This window comes from Equus przewalskii, chromosome 21 (genome assembly GCF_037783145.1).
Source record: "Equus przewalskii isolate Varuska chromosome 21, EquPr2, whole genome shotgun sequence".
In the NCBI taxonomy this organism is placed as follows: domain Eukaryota; kingdom Metazoa; phylum Chordata; class Mammalia; order Perissodactyla; family Equidae; genus Equus; species Equus przewalskii.
The window spans coordinates 37,445,192-37,462,681 of record NC_091851.1 but is presented as its reverse complement, the minus strand read 5'-3'; the positions used below and the strand labels follow the sequence as shown (position 1 = coordinate 37,462,681).

The 17,490-nt window shown below is 47.9% G+C and overlaps 2 protein-coding genes, 1 long non-coding RNA gene and 3 other non-coding genes across 11 annotated transcripts in view; 1 reads left to right on the top strand and 5 right to left on the bottom strand.

The window, feature by feature from the left end:
* Positions 1-3,377: 3,377 nt before the first annotated feature.
* LOC103564607 (microtubule-associated proteins 1A/1B light chain 3 beta 2-like) lies at positions 3,378-6,510 on the bottom strand. The gene is made up of 2 exons (XM_008540470.1): positions 6,458-6,510; positions 3,378-3,765 (listed from the first exon to the last, which is right to left on the bottom strand). The coding sequence occupies exons 1-2, from the start codon at positions 6,508-6,510 to the stop codon at positions 3,378-3,380; spliced, it is 441 nt and encodes a 146-aa protein (XP_008538692.1).
* Positions 6,511-10,484: 3,974 nt separating this feature from the next.
* LOC103564602 (uncharacterized) lies at positions 10,485-14,756 on the bottom strand. The gene is made up of 5 exons (XR_548123.2): positions 14,541-14,756; positions 14,092-14,208; positions 12,734-12,798; positions 12,274-12,361; positions 10,485-10,682 (listed from the first exon to the last, which is right to left on the bottom strand). It is a non-coding gene; the product is annotated as an uncharacterized lncRNA (long non-coding RNA).
* On the bottom strand, positions 12,499-12,590 carry LOC139078342 (small nucleolar SNORD12/SNORD106). The gene has a single exon (XR_011531279.1). It is a non-coding gene; the product is annotated as a small nucleolar SNORD12/SNORD106 (small nucleolar RNA).
* LOC139078344 (small nucleolar SNORD12/SNORD106) lies at positions 12,875-12,965 on the bottom strand. Its single transcript, XR_011531281.1, has one exon. It is a non-coding gene; the product is annotated as a small nucleolar SNORD12/SNORD106 (small nucleolar RNA).
* LOC139078343 (small nucleolar SNORD12/SNORD106) lies at positions 14,275-14,365 on the bottom strand. Its single transcript, XR_011531280.1, has one exon. It is a non-coding gene; the product is annotated as a small nucleolar SNORD12/SNORD106 (small nucleolar RNA).
* The window catches only part of ZNFX1 (zinc finger NFX1-type containing 1), a 25,541-nt gene continuing 22,791 nt past the window's right edge, over positions 14,741-17,490 (top strand). The window contains exons 1-2 of one of the 6 annotated variants that reach the window (XM_070588523.1): positions 14,741-15,257; positions 17,221-17,335. In XM_070588523.1, the coding sequence (XP_070444624.1) occupies positions 17,275-17,335 (61 nt within the window). In that variant the 5' untranslated portion in view covers positions 14,741-15,257; positions 17,221-17,274. Of the gene's footprint in view, positions 15,258-15,361; positions 16,646-17,178; positions 17,336-17,490 lie in introns of those variants that run through there. The other 5 variants (XM_070588524.1, XM_070588525.1, XM_070588526.1 and 2 more) reach the window with 5 other exon arrangements.

Sequence of the window (17,490 nt, the reverse complement as noted above, 5' to 3'; positions counted from 1 at the left end):
CGCGTTGCTCAGTCTTCACAGGTTATATCATTGGAATCAGTTGCCAACATCTGGCTTCCCTTAAAAATGGGAAGCTCCAACTATGCTGGTAGTAGCCGCCCCACTATGATAACATAATGGAGACAGGAGGGAACATGGGAAAGTGAAAACTGATTACCAATTATGTTAGATGGAAGGGATTGTGGGTAAATTCGTTTTTGGTTGGTTTGCTCCTTTTTTTGAAGAAGAAGATTAGCCCTGAGCTAACATCTGCTGCCAATCCTCCTCTTTTTTGCTGAGGAAGACTGGCCCTGAGCTAACATCCGTGCCCATCTTCCTCTACTTTATACGTGGGACGCCTACCACAGCATGGCTTGCCAAGCGGTCCTATGTCCGCACCGGGGATCCGAACCAGCGAACATGATGAGTCTATCTGTGGCAGGTCAGCAGCGCACCATTCAGACCTGGTGCACTTGCCCTTTCTCAAGCTCGGCTGCTGCAGTCGACTCCGAACTGCTGGCTGCAGGATCTGAAAAGCTCGCCTACACGCGACGCCTCTGCCGGGCCCACCTCCCCGTGACTGCCCGCGGGCGGAGACTTTGCTCCACAGGCTGGAGAAATGTGTGCCCACAGCGCCTCCTACAGCCACAGGCCGGAGCTGCAAGTCCTGGAAGGAGCCCCGCTCCATCTTCCCTGTCAATTGTGCGGCCTCAGTTTGGAGGGAGGCAGGCAAAATCTGGGAGGAGGAGGAGAGAAAAGGAAAAACGGAAGATTAAAAGAAACGAGAAAATAGCAAGCATTTGGGAAGCTCTTTCTATGTTCCACGTAGGGTTATGTGTTCCTTTACTCCTCCAAATATCCCCCTAAGGTGGGTACCATTATATCCCTATTTTTCAGATGAAGAAATTGAGGCTCAGAGACATGAATCACATGCTCAAAGTCAAACGGCTAATAAAGGGCAGAGCCAGGATTCAAACCTAAGAAATCCAACTCCGGAGGCCATGCTTGTTTTTAATATTTTTAAAAATTATGGTACAAAATTGACTTTGTCCTTCCTTTTGGTGTATGGTTCTATGAATTTTAACATACGTATAAATTCACGTAGCCACCACCACAATAAGGATACCACAAACTTCCTTGTGATGGTCTTTTATATTCAGACTCCCTACCCATGTGAACTTCTGGCAACTGATCATCTGTTCCCCATCACTATAGTTTTGTCTTTTCGAGAATGTCAAATAAATGGAATCATACAGTATGCAGCTATTTGAGACTGGCTTCCCTTCCCTCACTTAGCGTGTTATCTTCGTGCAAGTCCTTGTGCTAGTTCATCATTACTCAGAGGAAGATCTCTGTTTGTTGCTAGTGTCCTGTCAAGTCGACTCTGACTCCTAGTGACCCTGTGTGCAGCAGGCCCATTCTTTTTCCACCATCCCCTCGCCACCTTCTGGCGCTGTATCAGACAATGCTCTGCTGCTATTCCTAGGGTTTTCATGGCCAATTTTTTTGGAAGTGGGTGGCCAGATCCTTCTTCCTAGTCTGTCTAGTCTGGAAGCTCTGCTGAAACCTGTCTGCCATGGGGGACCCCGCTGGTATTTGAATTACAGGTAGCATAGCTTCCAGCATCACAGCAACACACAGCTGCCACAGTGTGACACCCCACAGACGGGTGGTGTGGTTCCCTGACTGGGAAACGAACCCGGGCCTTGGCAGTGAGAGTGCTGAATCTTAACCACTAGACCACCAGTCAGATGAAGAATATTCCTTTTTTTTTTTTTGACAGTTTTTAGTTGTGCCTTTATTCACTTTAGTTCGTTAAAAATGTACTTGCTTTAAAGATGCTATAAATAGAGTGATTACCCACTAATGTGGGATGGAGCCCCCTCCCCAGCATGGTATTTTTGTTTTTTTAAAAAGCAGAATTTCTTACAGGAATATTATTGGTCACACAATAGTTACAAGAATGTCCGATATAATGATATGTACAGTTGAAACAAGACAGGCTGATTAAGAATTTACATAATGTAAACACATACATATTAAAAGTTAGCCACGTGGACAGAGGCATGCAGCGGGAAGAGTGGTTGATGGGAGGTTGGGGGCTGAGGGCCCAGATGCAGTAATATTGCTTTTCCCCTCCATTACCGACAATAACTTCCACTAACAGATACAGCTATTCCACACATCTAAATACACAAAAGCAAATCGTGACCTGCTGCATATAGACTCTAAGTGGTCCGTGATATGCCCACGAAAACAGGAAATATGAACCCCATGCAAGTAGTAGGAAGCATTGTCCATTTATTCTAGTTGGACTTGGAAATGTTTAATTCTTGCCGTTAACATCTGGAACAGCATATGTCTCCTCTTGCTATGTTTTCTTCACAACTGACACGCTCTTAGTGGGGAATTCTGATGGTTGCTCGACCTAATAGTGACAACTGAAACACTCTTAAAAATGTGGTGACTTTTTAATAATACATTTTCATCACACACTTAACATAAAACATGGGTCATCTGCAGCTTTTAGCCAACAGGGAGAGGAAGTGCATCTGAATGTCAAGGCTTTCAGTTTCAGAATTCTATAGTTTCCACCACTGTCCTTAAGAATGAAACTGATACCGCTGCTTTTTATTTACTCAAGCAGGCTCTAGTATGAGCTCTTAAGCGATAACCAAAACAGAAGAAATGTCATTCTTTTTTTCCCTGGGCCTTTTGAGAAACTAGACCAAAATTATAAATTATTCAAGCTTCCTACTAAGCAGTGGTGCTTTTCTGGATGTATCTAGCTAGAGAACAAATCAAAGAAGAACTTAGTGCAAGAGCATCAACGTGGGGTACGCTTATCAGGAATCGGGAACCTCATACAGAGTTCAGAGTTTTCTCATACACCCATTTATCCCGATTTTTGCCAACTATTATGGCAAAGGCCTTTTGAGGGCCCTGTGCTCGACAGCTTATGCTCGCAGATCCTCTTGCAGAGATTTCTCTAGTTGAGTAGAAACCCTTCCATAAAAAGTCGGCAGGTTCTCTGAACCTAGAGAGGAAACAATGTCTCTGAATGCTCAAATTGCTAGTTCCTATTGGGGAAAGAACATTAAAATAACTTGAAGGTCTATTTTATTGGCAACTCAGAATGCAAAGTATTTTATTTTTAAACTTCTAAATTTGAAAACAAGACAGCCTAGGTAAAATAATAATAGTTTTCCAAAGCGGAATGTGCTCATTTGGAGCTCAGTCTTTCTGCTTTAAGTACAAAAGCAACTTCCTAGAACTCCTGGTTTTGCTGTTTTGATGCTCTGTCGTTAGATGAACTGATCGCTCTCAGTTGCTAACATCCCTTTGTTTTTCCTTGGTAAGGGTTTAAAAAATTCTAGAACAGACGCATTTGTCTAGTCTTACTCTGACAATTTCATCTCAAATGTCTCCTGAGAGGCACATATCATATACCGGAATCCATCTTCATCCTTGTCACTTTCATACACTTCAGAAGTGGGTGTGGACACGCGCACCATGCTGTGTCCATTCACTACCAGGAAGAAGACTTGATTAGCGTTGAGCTGTAAGCGCCTTCTAATTATCTTGATGAGCTCACTCCTGTTGATGTGATCAGGCACAAGGAACTTGGTTTTATCCAGGACAGGAAGCTGCTTCTCACCCTTGTATCGTTCTGTTATCGCTGGGATTTTGGTAGGATGCTGCTCTCGGATAAGTCGGACATTTTCTACTCTTTGTGTCGCCGGGCGGGGTACCCCACCTGGGGCCCCAGGCCGGAGGAAGTGGGTCCTTGGGCCCCCTCAGGAAAGAATTCAAGCGAGAGCCACAGAATAAAGTACAAAACAGTTTTAGTAAGCAAGACTTAGGTAAAGGAAAGGGAGAGGCCGCAGAGAGCCTGTGCTGTGTCGGAAAGCAGAGAGACAGCTTTGAGCTGGGTTGAAGGGGATTTTTTATGGGACTTTAAAAGGAAGTGGATGCAGCAGCTGGGGATGGGACCCCAGGATGCGTGATCAGCTGGCTGATTGGTTCTGGAACTGTATGCTCAGTTTGTGGTCCCGCTGCAAACCGAGTGGTTTCCAGCAGGCGTGGACGGGCTGCTGACTTGCTCTATGTTACAGGATGTGTGGCGGACTTCAGGCGGGTGTGGCTTCCTTTATGTGCAGACTTGTGTCACCTAGGGCCCCACCTAGCCCACCAAGATGCCTGTCTCATTTATTCCGAGGTGCAGGAGGCTGGGGGGGGGGGGGCAGTGAGGCCGGTGGGGGGTGGGGGGGAGGTGATCATCCCAGCTGCTCCAGGCAGCAGCAGCGGGTGGCCAGAACAGCTATTCCTAATTCAACACTTACTCTGTGCCAAGTGCTACACTAAGCATTTTGACATATCTCGTTTGATCCTCACCGGATCCCAAGAGGAAGGTAATGTTGTTATGGCCATTTTATAGATGGGCAATCTAAAGCTAAGAGCAGGTAGAAGTCACAAGCTGTCTGCCAGGAGCTAGGACTAATCACAGGCTCAGAAGCATTTGTGAAATTGCTCTGCTCCCAGCCAACAAGGAGCGAGGTGCAGGGGCGACAACATCACCTCCCAGCTGGAATTCTGGAAGATGGTCTGTGAATCCCTTGTCTTTCTCCACAGCCTGTTGGGAATGCCTGTGATTTCATTCATGGTCTGAAGCCAAAGCCTTTGCAAGGCAGCAGAGCATAGAAATTAGGGGCCCAGGATGGAGTTCAAATCCCAGCTGTCGCTTCCAAGGTGTGTGACCTCAAGTAAGTCACTAAACCTTTCTGAGCCTCAGTTTTCCTATCTATAAAATAGGATAGTAAGGAACAGGGTTGGGAGGCTGGCCCGGTGGCGCAGTGGTTAAGAGCACATGTTCCTCTTCGGCGGCCCAGGGTTCACCGGTTCGGATCCTGGGTGCGGACATGGCACCGCGTGGCAAGCCATGCTGTGGTAGGCGTCCTACGTATCAAGCAGAGGAAGATGGGCACAGATGTTAGCTCAAGGCCAGTCTTCCTCGGAAAAAAGAGGAGGATTGGCAGATGTTAGCTCAGGGCTAATCTTCCTAAAAAAAACAAAAAGGAACAGGGTTGGGCTATAGATTAAAGGAGATAAATAATTAATGCAATATTGCACATGGTAAGTACTCCATGAACACATTTCTTCTTCTTCTTCTATTTCTCCAACACAGACTTTATCCTACCTGAAAGTGGCAGGAAGATTTCTTTAGTCACTAAGAATTGTGTCCCTACTATGTGCCAGACCCTGGGCTAAGCACTTTACAGACATAATTTTATTGAACCTTACAACTCTCTAAAGTAGGAATTATTACGAACCCCATTTCACAGATGAGGAAACTGAGGCTTAAAGAGGTGAAGTAATTTGCCCAAGATCCCCCAGCTAAGAGGACAAAGAAGTAGGATGAGACTGAAGGATCAAACGTTTGGTGGGACTGAAGGTAGGGAGACAGGATGCAAAGAGTTTGAACATTTAAGGCCCACCGTTGCCCCTGGAGCTCAGGGAAGCAGTGACAGCAAAGCCAAGAGACTTGAGGTGAGTGGACGCTCTCTAGGGAGCTTCTCTGGCCCCTGGCTGTAGGCATTTGGGGCCACTTCTGACCTCAGAGGTGTCTCACCAACAAGGAAGTCCCACAAAAGCATTTGAACTTTTAAGAGCCAGAGATTGACTCCTCCCTGTATCCTTAGACTGTATTTAAGTAATTGGTTGCAATTAAGCCAAGGGTTACAAACTCAAGAACCAGATTTTTTTGAAGAAGAAGATTAGCCCTGAGCTAACTACTGCCAATCCTCCTCTTTTTGCCGAGGAAGACTGGCCCTGAGCTAACATCCGTGCCCATCTTCCTCTACTTTATATGTGGGACGCCTACCACAGCACGGTGTGCCAAGCAGTGCCATGTCTGCACCCGGAATCCGAACCGGCGAATCCCGGGCTGCTGAGAAGCAGAACGTGAGCACTCAACCACTGTGCCCAGGGCCAGCCCCAAGAGCCACACTGACAGGGTTCAAGTCCTGGCTCTGCCACTTACGAGCTGTGTTGACCTTAGGCAAGTCATTTCACCCCGGAGACTGTTCCTTCAACTGTCAAATGAAGTTAAGAATGCAACCTGTCTCAGAGGATTGTTGGAAGAATAATGTTTTATTACATGGAAAGAACTGTTGTTCAATAAATGTTGGCTATTCTTACTATTATCACTACTACAGGGGCAGGGATGTAAAGAGGGAAGTGGAATGGTGGAGACCGTGGGATCTGGAAAGCCCAGTACCTGCCCAAAGGGATGGGCATTATTCAGTCACAGCCAATTATAACCAGGCAGGAAAACGGGTCCACTACGGCCAGATCTTCCAGTTTTCCATGAGAAGCCGCACTGGCGTCCTTTCAACTCTCCAAACACAACATCCAACTGGCATGTTTTTGCCTCCACTGGCCTGGAGCATTCCATCCTGCTGATATTCACACCACTCACTCCCTGATCTCTTTCCGCTCCATACTCAAATGTTCACCTTTACACGTCCACATCTATGCCTTCCACCCCCTTTAGTTTTCTCCATTGCATTTACAATTAAATAGCATACTATTATTTATTATTGTTTTTCCCTCCACTAGCAATCATCTCCCATGTGGGCAATAATTTTTTTTTTTTTTTACTATCATATCTTCAGCACCTAGAACAGGGCCTGGTACATGGTAGGTACTCAATAAATATTTATGGGATGAATTATGTGAATACATTCTTTCTTCCTTTCTTTTTTTTTAAAGATTGGCACTTGAGCTAACATCTGTTGCCAATCTTTTTTTTTTTCTTCTTCTTCTCCCCAAAACCCCCTAGTACACAGTTGTATATTCCAGTTGTAGGTCCTTCTGGCTCTGCTATGTGGGACGCCACCTCAGCATGGCTTGATGAGTGGTGCTAGATCCGTGCCCAGGATCCGAACCAGCGAAGCCCTGGGCTGCCGAAGTGGAGCACACAAACTTAACCACTCGGCCACGGGGCTGGCTCCCATTCTTTCTTTAAGAAACATTCTGTGGGCCCCAAAATGGGTGTTTGGGCTGCCAGCTTGTGAACGATGATTCGAAGAATCATTTAGTCATTTTCGCCTTATGGAGCACCTACTATGTGCAAGGAATAGGTCTAGAAACCACAGGGGACGTAAAGAACAGAAAACACTCCTTGTTCTAGTAGAAGGCAGTGAGTTGGAGAGAGAAAAGGGGGGGCTTTGGAGTCAAACAGGGCAGAATCTTGAGGAGTAAAGGAACACTTATAACTCTGCTTGGAACACAGAAAGAGCTTCCCAAATGCTTGCTCTCATGGAGAGCTGGGGAACCGTGGCTCTTTGAGCCCTAATTCCTCATCTGTGCAATTGGGATAAGAATCACGCCGGTTCTGTCCTCACAGGGCTGTCTGGTGAGTAATGCAGTGTGCACGTCAAGTGACTTAGCAGAGTCCAGACACAAGGCAGGCGTCTGATTCACTCTTTCACTTAACAAATATTGATTGAGTGGCCTACCACATGCGATATGCACTGTGCCACGAGCTGCGGAGGGGCCACAAAGGAGGCAGAGATGCTACCTACGTGGAGTCCTGGATTAATGAGGGGGAGACACACCATAAACAAATATGCTATATTACTACACATACAATGCATACGTACTATATATGCATAGGCACTATTTATTAGGCAGTGATCAGTAATACAAAGAAAAATACAAGGTAAGGGAATAGAAAGTGGCAGGGAAGATTATTCTAGATAGGTCCCCAGAGAAGGGGACATTTGAGTAAACACCTAAGAGACAAGGAAGGAAACCATGCAAAGATCTAGAGTGCCTAGGGCTGGTCATTCCAGGCAGAGGGAACAGCAAGTGCGAGGATCCTGAGGTAAGAGTGATCCTAAAGTGATGGAGGAGGAGTCAGGAGACTGAAAGATTGAAAGAGAAGTGTGGAAATTAATAAAAGAGGGGCTGCCCGGTGGCACAGCAGTTAAGTGTGCACGTTCCATTTTGGCATCCTGGGGTTCACTGGTTGGGATCCTGGGTGCAGACATGGCATCGCTTGGCAAGCCATGCTGTGGCAGGCGTTCCACATATAAAAAGTAGAGGAGGATGGGCATGGATGTTAGCTCAGGGCCAGTCTTCCTCAGCAAAAAGAGGAGGATTGGCAGCAGATGTTAGCTCAGGGCTAATCTTCCTCAAAAAAAAAAAAAAAAGAAACCTTAACTAAATCAGAGTCAGGAAGACCTATAGGGGGAGCTCTCATGCCCTATCATACATGGTCCACTACACCAAAGAGGAAAAGAGATGGAAGCCTACATCTTCAACAGGAAGTACAACTACTTTACTGAAGGGAGATTTCTCTCCCCACCTAGACACAGCCCAGCCAGAGATGCAGATGCCTCCCTGAACTGTTACTTTCCCCCAATGGACTTTCCTTTAGAACAGCGCCTCCCTACTCCCCCTTCTTCTCTATATCAGCAGCTCACCTTTGTTTTCTGAATTTGCCTATGGTTCACCATAGCATGCACATCCCAAGTTTCTTTTGGCTATTCCTGAATAAACTTGTTTTGAGGATAAAATAAGAGGCTAATTGGCTTTTTAAGTTAAGAGAAGGGAGACGAGGTCAGACTGTAAGGGAGAGGAGGTGCAGGATATTGACTCTGGCTTTTACCCTGCATGAGGTCTGGAGACCTTGGAGAGTTTTGATCAGGAAAGGGGCTTGATCTTTGGTTTTCAAGATCCCTCTGGGTGCGTAAGAATAGACTATAGCAGGCAATGGTGGAAGTAGACCAGTTATCAAAGCTTGGGTGGTGGTGGCTTGGATCAGGAGGTAGCAAGACGGGTGAATTTCAGATGAATCTTGAAGGGAGAACCAATAGGATTTGCTGATGGCTTCACAAGGGGAATGAGAGAGCAAAATGTCAAACTCCAAAATTGTTGGCCTGAGCAACTATACTGACAGTGTTGCCAACACTGGGGATAAAAATGATTGTGGGAGGTGCGGCCTTGGTGGCGAGAGATCAGTCTTGGAAATGTTAAGTTCAAGTTGAGTGCAAGAAGGGAAACACAAGACAAACCTGGAAATGTAGGTTGGGGCCACACATAGAGCATTGAATGTCCTGACAAGGAGCTGAGGAAGTGAGTTGGCTGATGCAGTTAATGACGTGCAAGAGGTCAAGCCCATTACAGAGAGGGTGTTTGATTATGGAGCTCTGTATTTACTGTTGGGTGAATTATCCCCCAAACTTAGTGCCTTGAAAGATATTTAATCTCCTTTTCTGTAAATTGGGAATCCAGGCATGGTTTAGGTGGGGCATCTCAAGGTCTCAGACATCAAGGTGTCAGGAAGGATTCTAGTCCCCAAGGATTGACTGGGGAAGTATCTGCTTACAAACTCAAGTTGGGGCAGAACTCAGTTCCCTGCACACTGTCAGCTGGAGGCCACTGTTTCTTGCTGTGGACATCAACACAGAAGCTTGCTTCATCAAAGCGAGCAGGCCAAGGAATGGGGAAACACAGGATGGGAACTAGCAAGGCAGACATCTGTTATAACCCATCTCAGGAGTGACAGCCTCTCTTCTGCAGCTTTCTATTCACAGGAAGCACTAGGCCCAGCACACTCAAGACGAAGGATCACGTCAATACCAGGAGCCATTTTAGAATGCACAATACAAACGGCCAGTTGGGGCGGGAGGATGCAGAACACTGGAACCCCAACTTTCTCAAGTTAAGACTCTCAGACAACATACCTCAAAACTGTGGTGGGGAAGGGGGACAGGAGTTAAATGAAACCAAACTGACCATGAGGCATTAAACCTGTCTGGGATTTTCCATCGTTAAACATTAAACACCTGCATAAATGTACAAGTGTGAGATCTGCCCTCCACCTATTCTTTACCCCTGCTGACCTCTGTAGACACTTGGTTTATAGAGAACCATTCTCGCTGCTTCTTTATTTCCAATGACCAAATACAACAGGACTTTGATTTAAAGATTTTTTCTTCTTTCTCCAGATAGGAAGGCTACAAAGTTAGAAATTTTAATAATTGAGGGGCTGAGCGTTGGTGCAGCAGTTAAGTTCGCACGTTCCGCTTCTCCGTGATTCCGGGTGTGGACACGGCACCGCGTGGCAAGCTATGCTGTGGCAGGCGTCCCACATACAAAGCGGAGGAAGATGGGCACAGATGTTAGCTCAGGGCCAGTCTTCCTCAGCAAAAAGAGGAGGAATGGCAACAGTTAGCTCAGGGCTAATCTTCCTCAAAGAAAAAAATAAAACAGAAACTTTAGTAATTTAAAAAGTTTAGGAGCCCCCCGTGGCTGTGGGGTTAAGTTTGAGTGCTCTGCTTTGGTGGCGCAGGGTTTTGCTGGCTCGGATCCTAGATGCGGACCTAGCACCACTCACTGAGCCATGCTGGGGGGGAATGTCACATAACAGAGCCAGAAGAACCTACCAACTGTGTGTAGGGGTGCTACAGGGAGAAGAAAAAGACTGACGACAGATGTTAGCTCAGGTACCAATCTTTAATAAAAAAAAAGTTTAATAATAATCCTTGATTCTTCAAAATGGGCAGTTTTCAACTTTGTAGACAGTTCTCAAGTTACACAATAACCTTGTGGACAGATTCAACCACCTTTCTCAGGTAAACACAGGGTCAATCTTTTTCAAGAGTCCTTGTATTCCAACTCCAGTTGAGAAACACCTTAAAAGACAGACAGATTACAATCAGTACTTCATTCTGATGTAAAGGGCTACTTGTTTGGGATGTGGAAGCAACTGGTTAAGACTTCAGGTGCATAATCAAGTACCAGACCAAGGAGACTTCCCGTCTCAGGAGTCAACCTGTCTCTTCAGCCCCTCCTTGAAGCCTGTGTTGTACCTGATGTCAAACTTTTCATTCTCAATCTAAACGCTTTCTATCACAGGAAATACAGGTAGAGACAAATCAACGACCACACCAAAAGGTTTTTAGTTGACTCTAGAGGGACATGATACAAAGGAATGCATACACAAGAGACACTTTAGGGACAAATGGGACATGTGAATACAGAGTGGGTAAACAGATATTAGGGAACTAGTAACATATTATCAAGGATCAGTTTGGAGAACAGTCTAATTTCTAGATTAATTTAGAGAAATTCAAATGAACAATCTGGGGATTAAGGATTATAAAACAAACAACTTGCTTTCAAATAGCAAAAACTATGCATTTATAAGCAGACAAAGAAAAAACTTTAAATTTAAAGTAACAAGCAATCATTGACATTAATTCCAACTCTTCTGCATGTTTGAGATTTTTTCATAAATTGGGGAATTAGGAAGCACATCTATTATAGCAATCACCCACCCTATACTCAAGGGCTGGAGGAAAGCTGACTGGTGTTGCTCATTTCCCCCTCCATCAATTAAGGATACTAGGCATGGCAGGGAACAGTGTAACTCAGGGACCATTTCGGCAAAAGCAGCCACTAAGTTAACAGAATTAAGGGCTGTACAGCTTAAAGGCATACAACCAAGGCCTGCCTGATTCAATCAGACAGGTCTGCCTTAAACGGTTCCCTTAATCAGCAAGGCTATCTGGGGAAATAAGTTCCAGTCACTAACCATCAGCCATGGAGGTGCACACTGCCTAGTACCCAAAGGATACAGAAAGGGGCTGTTAGTTTCCATTTTAAAAGATGGGGGCAGGAAACGTAGGCTTAAATAGCCTATCTCCTTGACTTGCTGACTTTGATGAAGCAAGCTGCCATAGTGAGGCAGCCCAGGCAGCACGGAAGTGACGGTGGCCTCCAGCCAATAGCTAGGAACTCAATCTTTCAAAAATTACAATCCATTTGAATCCCAATTGGAAAATGACTAGATTTCCTTATCTTGTAATACACCTGCCAAAGCAGAAATTAACTGTTTATTTTTCCTTCCTTGCAAGATCTAACAGTACCAATAGCTCAACAGTCCTGCTAAGGACTTAATTCTCCCCTCCTGTTTTATATACCCGCCTTGGGGGTTATTCACAAGTGGGCGAACACCTATCCTGGGGGCTGCTCTTTTTTCCTGAGGAAGATTGGCCCTGAGCTAACATCCGTTCCCATCCTCCTCTGTTTTCTATGTGGGACGCCACCAAAGCATGACTAGAGCAGTTATGTCTGTGCCCATGATCTGAACCTGTGAACCCCAGGCTGCCAAAATGGAGCATGCGAATTTTAACCACTACATCCTAGGTGGCCCCTATTCTGGGCACATTTAATAATCATTTTATTAGGGGACTGACACTTGGGTAACACCATTTACCTCACCTGTTACAGGACATACTGAATCAAGTCGAGAGGAAGATCAGGCTGCAGCCAACCTTCTTCCTGCCCTGTGGCACACATGGCTCCTGACCTGCAGGAAGTTAACAGATGAAGCCAAGATGAATGACTTGAACGCTGGGGGGTAAAACCCAATCCCACCAAAAAACCTGAGAGAGAAAGCAGTCTGCTAGTGGCAAGCAGAAAATGAGGACAGAAATTATCACTGGGGCCAATGCATCAGACAAAACTGGCTAATAGTTCAGTGAGATCAACAGGGTCGATCTGATGGGGAAAAAAGTTATGTCATCACCTGCAGTGGCCAAATTGGAATTAGAAAGTAGAACACAAGGTGGGTATGCCCATCTTTTCAGAGAAAAGCAGTTACTACCTCCTCCGTTCTCCAGCTCCTGTCTACTCAGCCACGTGGGCATGGGCACTTAGGAGACATGTGGACGTCACTTACCAATCCTTTCCCACTCCCAGATTCATCCTGGCCCATTCCAAGTGTGCTTTCTGCCAACAGCAAACCTGAGATGAAAACACCAAAATGTGAGCTCTGATCAGCTAGATGCCCAAGAGAGTAGCGGACAGAGGAGCTGCTCAAGCTGGCATATCAGACAGAAACTGGCTTAGAGAAGTTAGATCAACATGGTCGATCTGTCGGGGAAAAAAGTTCGGTCATCATATATGCCAGTAGGAAGCTCTTGGCCTCTACAAAAAGAGCTCTGAATCAGGACTAAGATTTTGGTGGTCCACTTTCATACGAGCAGAATCTTTCAATACTTGAGCACTTCTGTGTCCTATTGTTAGAAATATGAAACTACCATCTAAGAAAAACATCCCTGCCTTCTGAGGGTACGTGATAGAAGCCAGAGTGACGGGCAAGAGCTGTGGGGAAATGGTCAGCTTTTTCTAATGGGAGACGTGACTGCAGGGTTGTGACCAAGTGTCAGGATGTTACATTTTAATGTGAGAGGTCATCACTGAAAACCTGACTAAAAGGAACACTCTGGGACACAAAGTTTACAAAAAAATGTGTCCCTCAAGTCTGCCAGCCATAAGGCGTCATTCCCGGACTCAAGCGAATTTAATTAAATGCTAGGCAGCTGGTAATTAGTTTGAGTGGCTAAGTCAACAGAAACACACATTTGGCTTTCCTTTAGAAAATGCCCCATTAGGGGCCGGCCACGTGGCCGAGTGGTTAAGTTCGAGCGCTCTGCTGCGGCAGCCCAGGGTTTTGCCAGTTCGAATCCTGGGCGGGGACATGGCATAGCTCATCAGGCCATGCCAAAGCGGTGTCTCTGGTGCCACAACTAGGACCCACAACTAAAAACACACAACTATGTACCAGGGGGCTCTGGGGAGAAAAGGGGGGAAAAAGCCACATTATCCATCCACTTGGAAATTTAAGGGCACGAGAAAGCTGTTTATCAAGAACACAATAAGGAACAGCATCTCAAGGTGTGCTTCTAGAGGTATTAAACCAGGTATTAACAGAGTATTAAAAAGACTCCTAAGTCTTTAACACCTAGACCCCTAGGTGCAAAAACAAATAATAACACCTATTCACTTTAGAAAGATAACTCCATCTTGGAGAATTCTTTCTCTTAAGCCTGTTTCTTCACCAATAACATTTAGGTCCATTTTTGAGAATTATAATAAAATGAAGCATCCAGAAAACCTTAAAGAACACCTAGCACCTGAAAGATGCTTAACAGAAATTAGCTACCATTAGCCAATTTATTCCCAAATTCGCCTAGCGAACTCAGAGGCTCCTCAGAGCACACGTTTCCTACAACAGCCCAGGAGACAAATGCTTACCCCAGAGATCAGGAGACTGAAGGCTGTAGATGTCTACACGGCGTTCTCGTCGAGGCCCAGCAGCGACCCCCTCCTCCAAGATCCATTCCGTACCCTCTGACCACGCTAACCTGCGAACTAACAAAGAAAGGGCATCGATCGCCATCTTTCCACGGTCGAAAGAACATAGCCGGGCCTTGTAAGGCTGGTGCATCAGAACTAACTGGCAAGTGTTCAACGACATCAACACTGTCGATCTGATGGGGAAAAAAGTGAAGTCATCCTTTACACCAGCCAAGGACTCGTCGGGTCCGTACATATGGCGAGGGTTGTTCCAGCTCTAACTGACCTCCCCCACCGCCCTACGGCCTATTTACGCTGAGAGCACAGGCAGCCACCGGCAAGGGCGATGGCAGAGGGAAAAGGAGGAACAGAGATCTCGAAGCGAAAACAGCGGGGTCTCCACTCACCACACACAGCAGTCAACCCGGGTTCCCAGAGTAGGACGCCGTCGGACTAGGAAGCACCAGCGGAAGACTACCAAGTAAGGTGCCGCAAACGCAAAAGGACTATAAGCGTGGCGGCCCTCCCTTATATAACCAGAGGGGGCTCTCGCGTCTGCGCACTGGGCCCTCGGCGCTTCCCCATCAGCCCCGCGCCGCGCGGGGCCATCTGGGAAATGTAGTCTCCGAAGGTACCTAATGGTCGTCAAGGAAGCTCTAGCCTGCCCCTTTCCCGTACGCACGGGGCCAGCCGGGCTCGTCGGCCTCGCCGCCATGTCGCGCTTCACACACACCAAGCCGCCCGCCGGCTTCCCCCTCCTTTGGAGATGGCTGACGTCCGCGAAGGCCTCGGGTGCTGTTAACTCGGCCCCCGCAGGCCCCTCCCCTCAGCCGCGCCCGCCTGCGCCCGCGGGCCCCGCCGCCGGGGGGCGCTGAAGCGACGCCCCCCGGTCGGCCGCCCCGCCGAGCCCAGGGGTCCGGCCCCTCGCTCGCCGCCCGGGGCGCGCTCCTCCTCCTCCGCCTCCGCCTCCTCCGGTCCGCCCGCCCAGCCTCTCGCTCCGCCCCGTTTCTGCGGGGAAGGGAAACCGAAAGTGCGCGGCGCCGGGCGGGGCCGGGACCTGCCTGGGCCCGAGCCCGAGCGCCAGTCCGCGGCGGCGGCGGTGGCGACAGGACGCGCTGGAGCCGGTGAGTGACCGCCGCCCCGCGCCCCGGCCCCGCACCTGCTCCCGCCGCCTGGCCCCCGGCGCGCGCCGCCCCGCTACTGCCTCTGCCGCCGCTTCTGCCCCGGCGCCCGCCTCAGCCCCGCGTCCCCGTCACCCGCCTCAGCCCCGCGTCCCCGTCACCCGCCTCAGCCCGGCGCCCCCGTCACCCGCCTCAGCCCGGCGCCCCCGTCACCCACCTCAGCGCCGCATCTCCCCTCAGAGCCCACATCACTTAGCGCCCCCATCACCCTTCTCAGAGTCCCTGTCCCCTCTCCTCAGCGCCCACCTCCCACCCCAGCGCCCCTCAGCGCCCCCGTCCCCGCCTCTGCCCCAGCGCCCCCGTCGGAAGCCTCACTCTCTCCACAGCCTCCCCCCATCTCCCTCTGTCCTCCCCTCCCCTCGTCTGTCCCCCATCTTCTAGAAGCACCCTCAGCGCCCGGGCTCCCCGTCCCCGTTTCCCGGGCCCCCCTCCCGTCAGCCCCCTTCCGCCCGAGGCCGCGTTCCCCTCAGCCCCCGCGCGCCCGGCCCCCCGCGACCCCGTCCTGTGCCCGTCAGGACCTGCCGGGCTGCTGGTGCCGGCCGCGCCTCCGGCCTCGCTCGCCGCTCTCAGGACCCTGGAGACTTCCCCGAGCCCGAGCTCCGGCCTCCCGCGGCCGCCTCTGCCCTCCCGCCTGCGATGCCCCGTTCTCCTCGGAGGTGGCCCCTCTGCCGGCGTGACCGTCACTCCTTTTCTTTCTCCTGCCCTTTAGGCCTGGATTCCCCAAGAAACCCACTGTGGTCTGCCTTTCTCATAGCATTTCCTGTTCCTCTCTGCTCTTCTCTGGCCTCTTCTTTCTTTTTTCTTCCCCCTCTTTTTATCTCAGAAAATATCTGCGTTTCTGTTTTAGTGTTTTTCAACAACAGGAAGAAGAGACTTCCCCCTCAGAGAATTTTTTTTATGTGAAAAAAAGTCTAAATATTAAACCTGCACCACGAGAGCCGAGTGCGATAAGATGAGGGAAGGGAGTCACCAAAAATATTCCCCGCAGGAAGGAAAGGGACTCCTTTTTCTGATGAGGGCACACAAGCTACTCCTCATATAACGCCAAGTCTCTTCACAGTTTCCAGCTGTGAATATTTTAAAACCCAGTGAGAAGGACGGTCTCAAAAGTCCCTTTGCTGAGGACTCGCAGTCACCTACTCTTTCCGTAGCCCACATGATGTGTGTGAGTGGACTGAGAAGTTCCCTTAAAGGGACTTCCTCTTCCTCTTACAAGACCACTGTCAAAAATCATCACGGTAGAAGAAAGAAGAGGAAAGAACTGCAGATTTCTAGCTGGTCCTGAGGAAACAGCATCCCATAGGTGCTAAGTCTCCTGGTTATTGAAACATGTAATTTCTTTCTCTTGATTCAGTGGAGCGAAGGGCTTAATCAGGTTGGCTGCATTCCAAAGAGCAGGATAAGGGATAACTGCTCGCTAATTATTTCCAAACTATAGAGTGCTGTAAGTTGTAGAATACTATATAAGAAAAGTGCTGGATGGGGTGGTAAATACATGGTTTTTGGATTAACAAAAATGTACTTTCTATCCTGGCAACAATATTTGCCTGCTTTACTGGGGAGGAAAATGAAACCTAGCAACTGATTAAGTAACTTGGCTAAAGGCGTAAACCAAACAGTAGTTTTGAATAGGAATAGATGACACTCCCTCTTCCTCAAGAAAGTGCAAGGATAAAGGGAAGGGGGAATTTGATCCATTGAAATCACCTAAGTTGTGAATTTAATGTTTTATATCATAATTGGGCGTTCACGGAGTTGAACACTTGTGACCATGTTTAAAATCTGTTTTTAGTGTTAGTTAACAAATCATTAACATATGAGGCAAAAGGATTGGCTTGATGCTGTTTGGGTTTTTTTCTGCTAGATGCTGTGTTTCAAGGGCACTGATAACTCTCCATCTGTGCAGATTTCCAGATAACTGAAAGTAATAGGAACGTGGAGGAATTCAGGTGACTCGGACATGGAGGACAGAAGACCTTGTCCAGAGGCCAGGCCCAGGAATCCCCATACCAACCACAGAGGTAAGTAAGGTTTTCTACCTAAGGGGAAAGAAATTGAGTTCCCTGTGGATTAGCAGGCCCACCTAAGATTGGCTGCATCTCTTAAGTATAGAATGGCTTATTCCTTAGCTACAGCATAAATGACTCTGAAAACAGACAGCCCTTCCCTTTCCCTA

What these genes read in the sequence shown, in the direction of transcription:
- LOC103564607 (XM_008540470.1), bottom strand. Translation starts at nt 6,510, where the DNA reads ATGTGGACGTGTAAAGGTGAACATTTGAGTATGGAGCGGAAAGAGATC. An exon ending in GAGCGGAAAGAGATCAGGGA is followed by an intron (nt 3,766 to 6,457) that starts GTGAGTGGTGTG and finishes AGGGGGCCCAAG; the next exon opens with GACCCACTTCCTCCGGCCTG.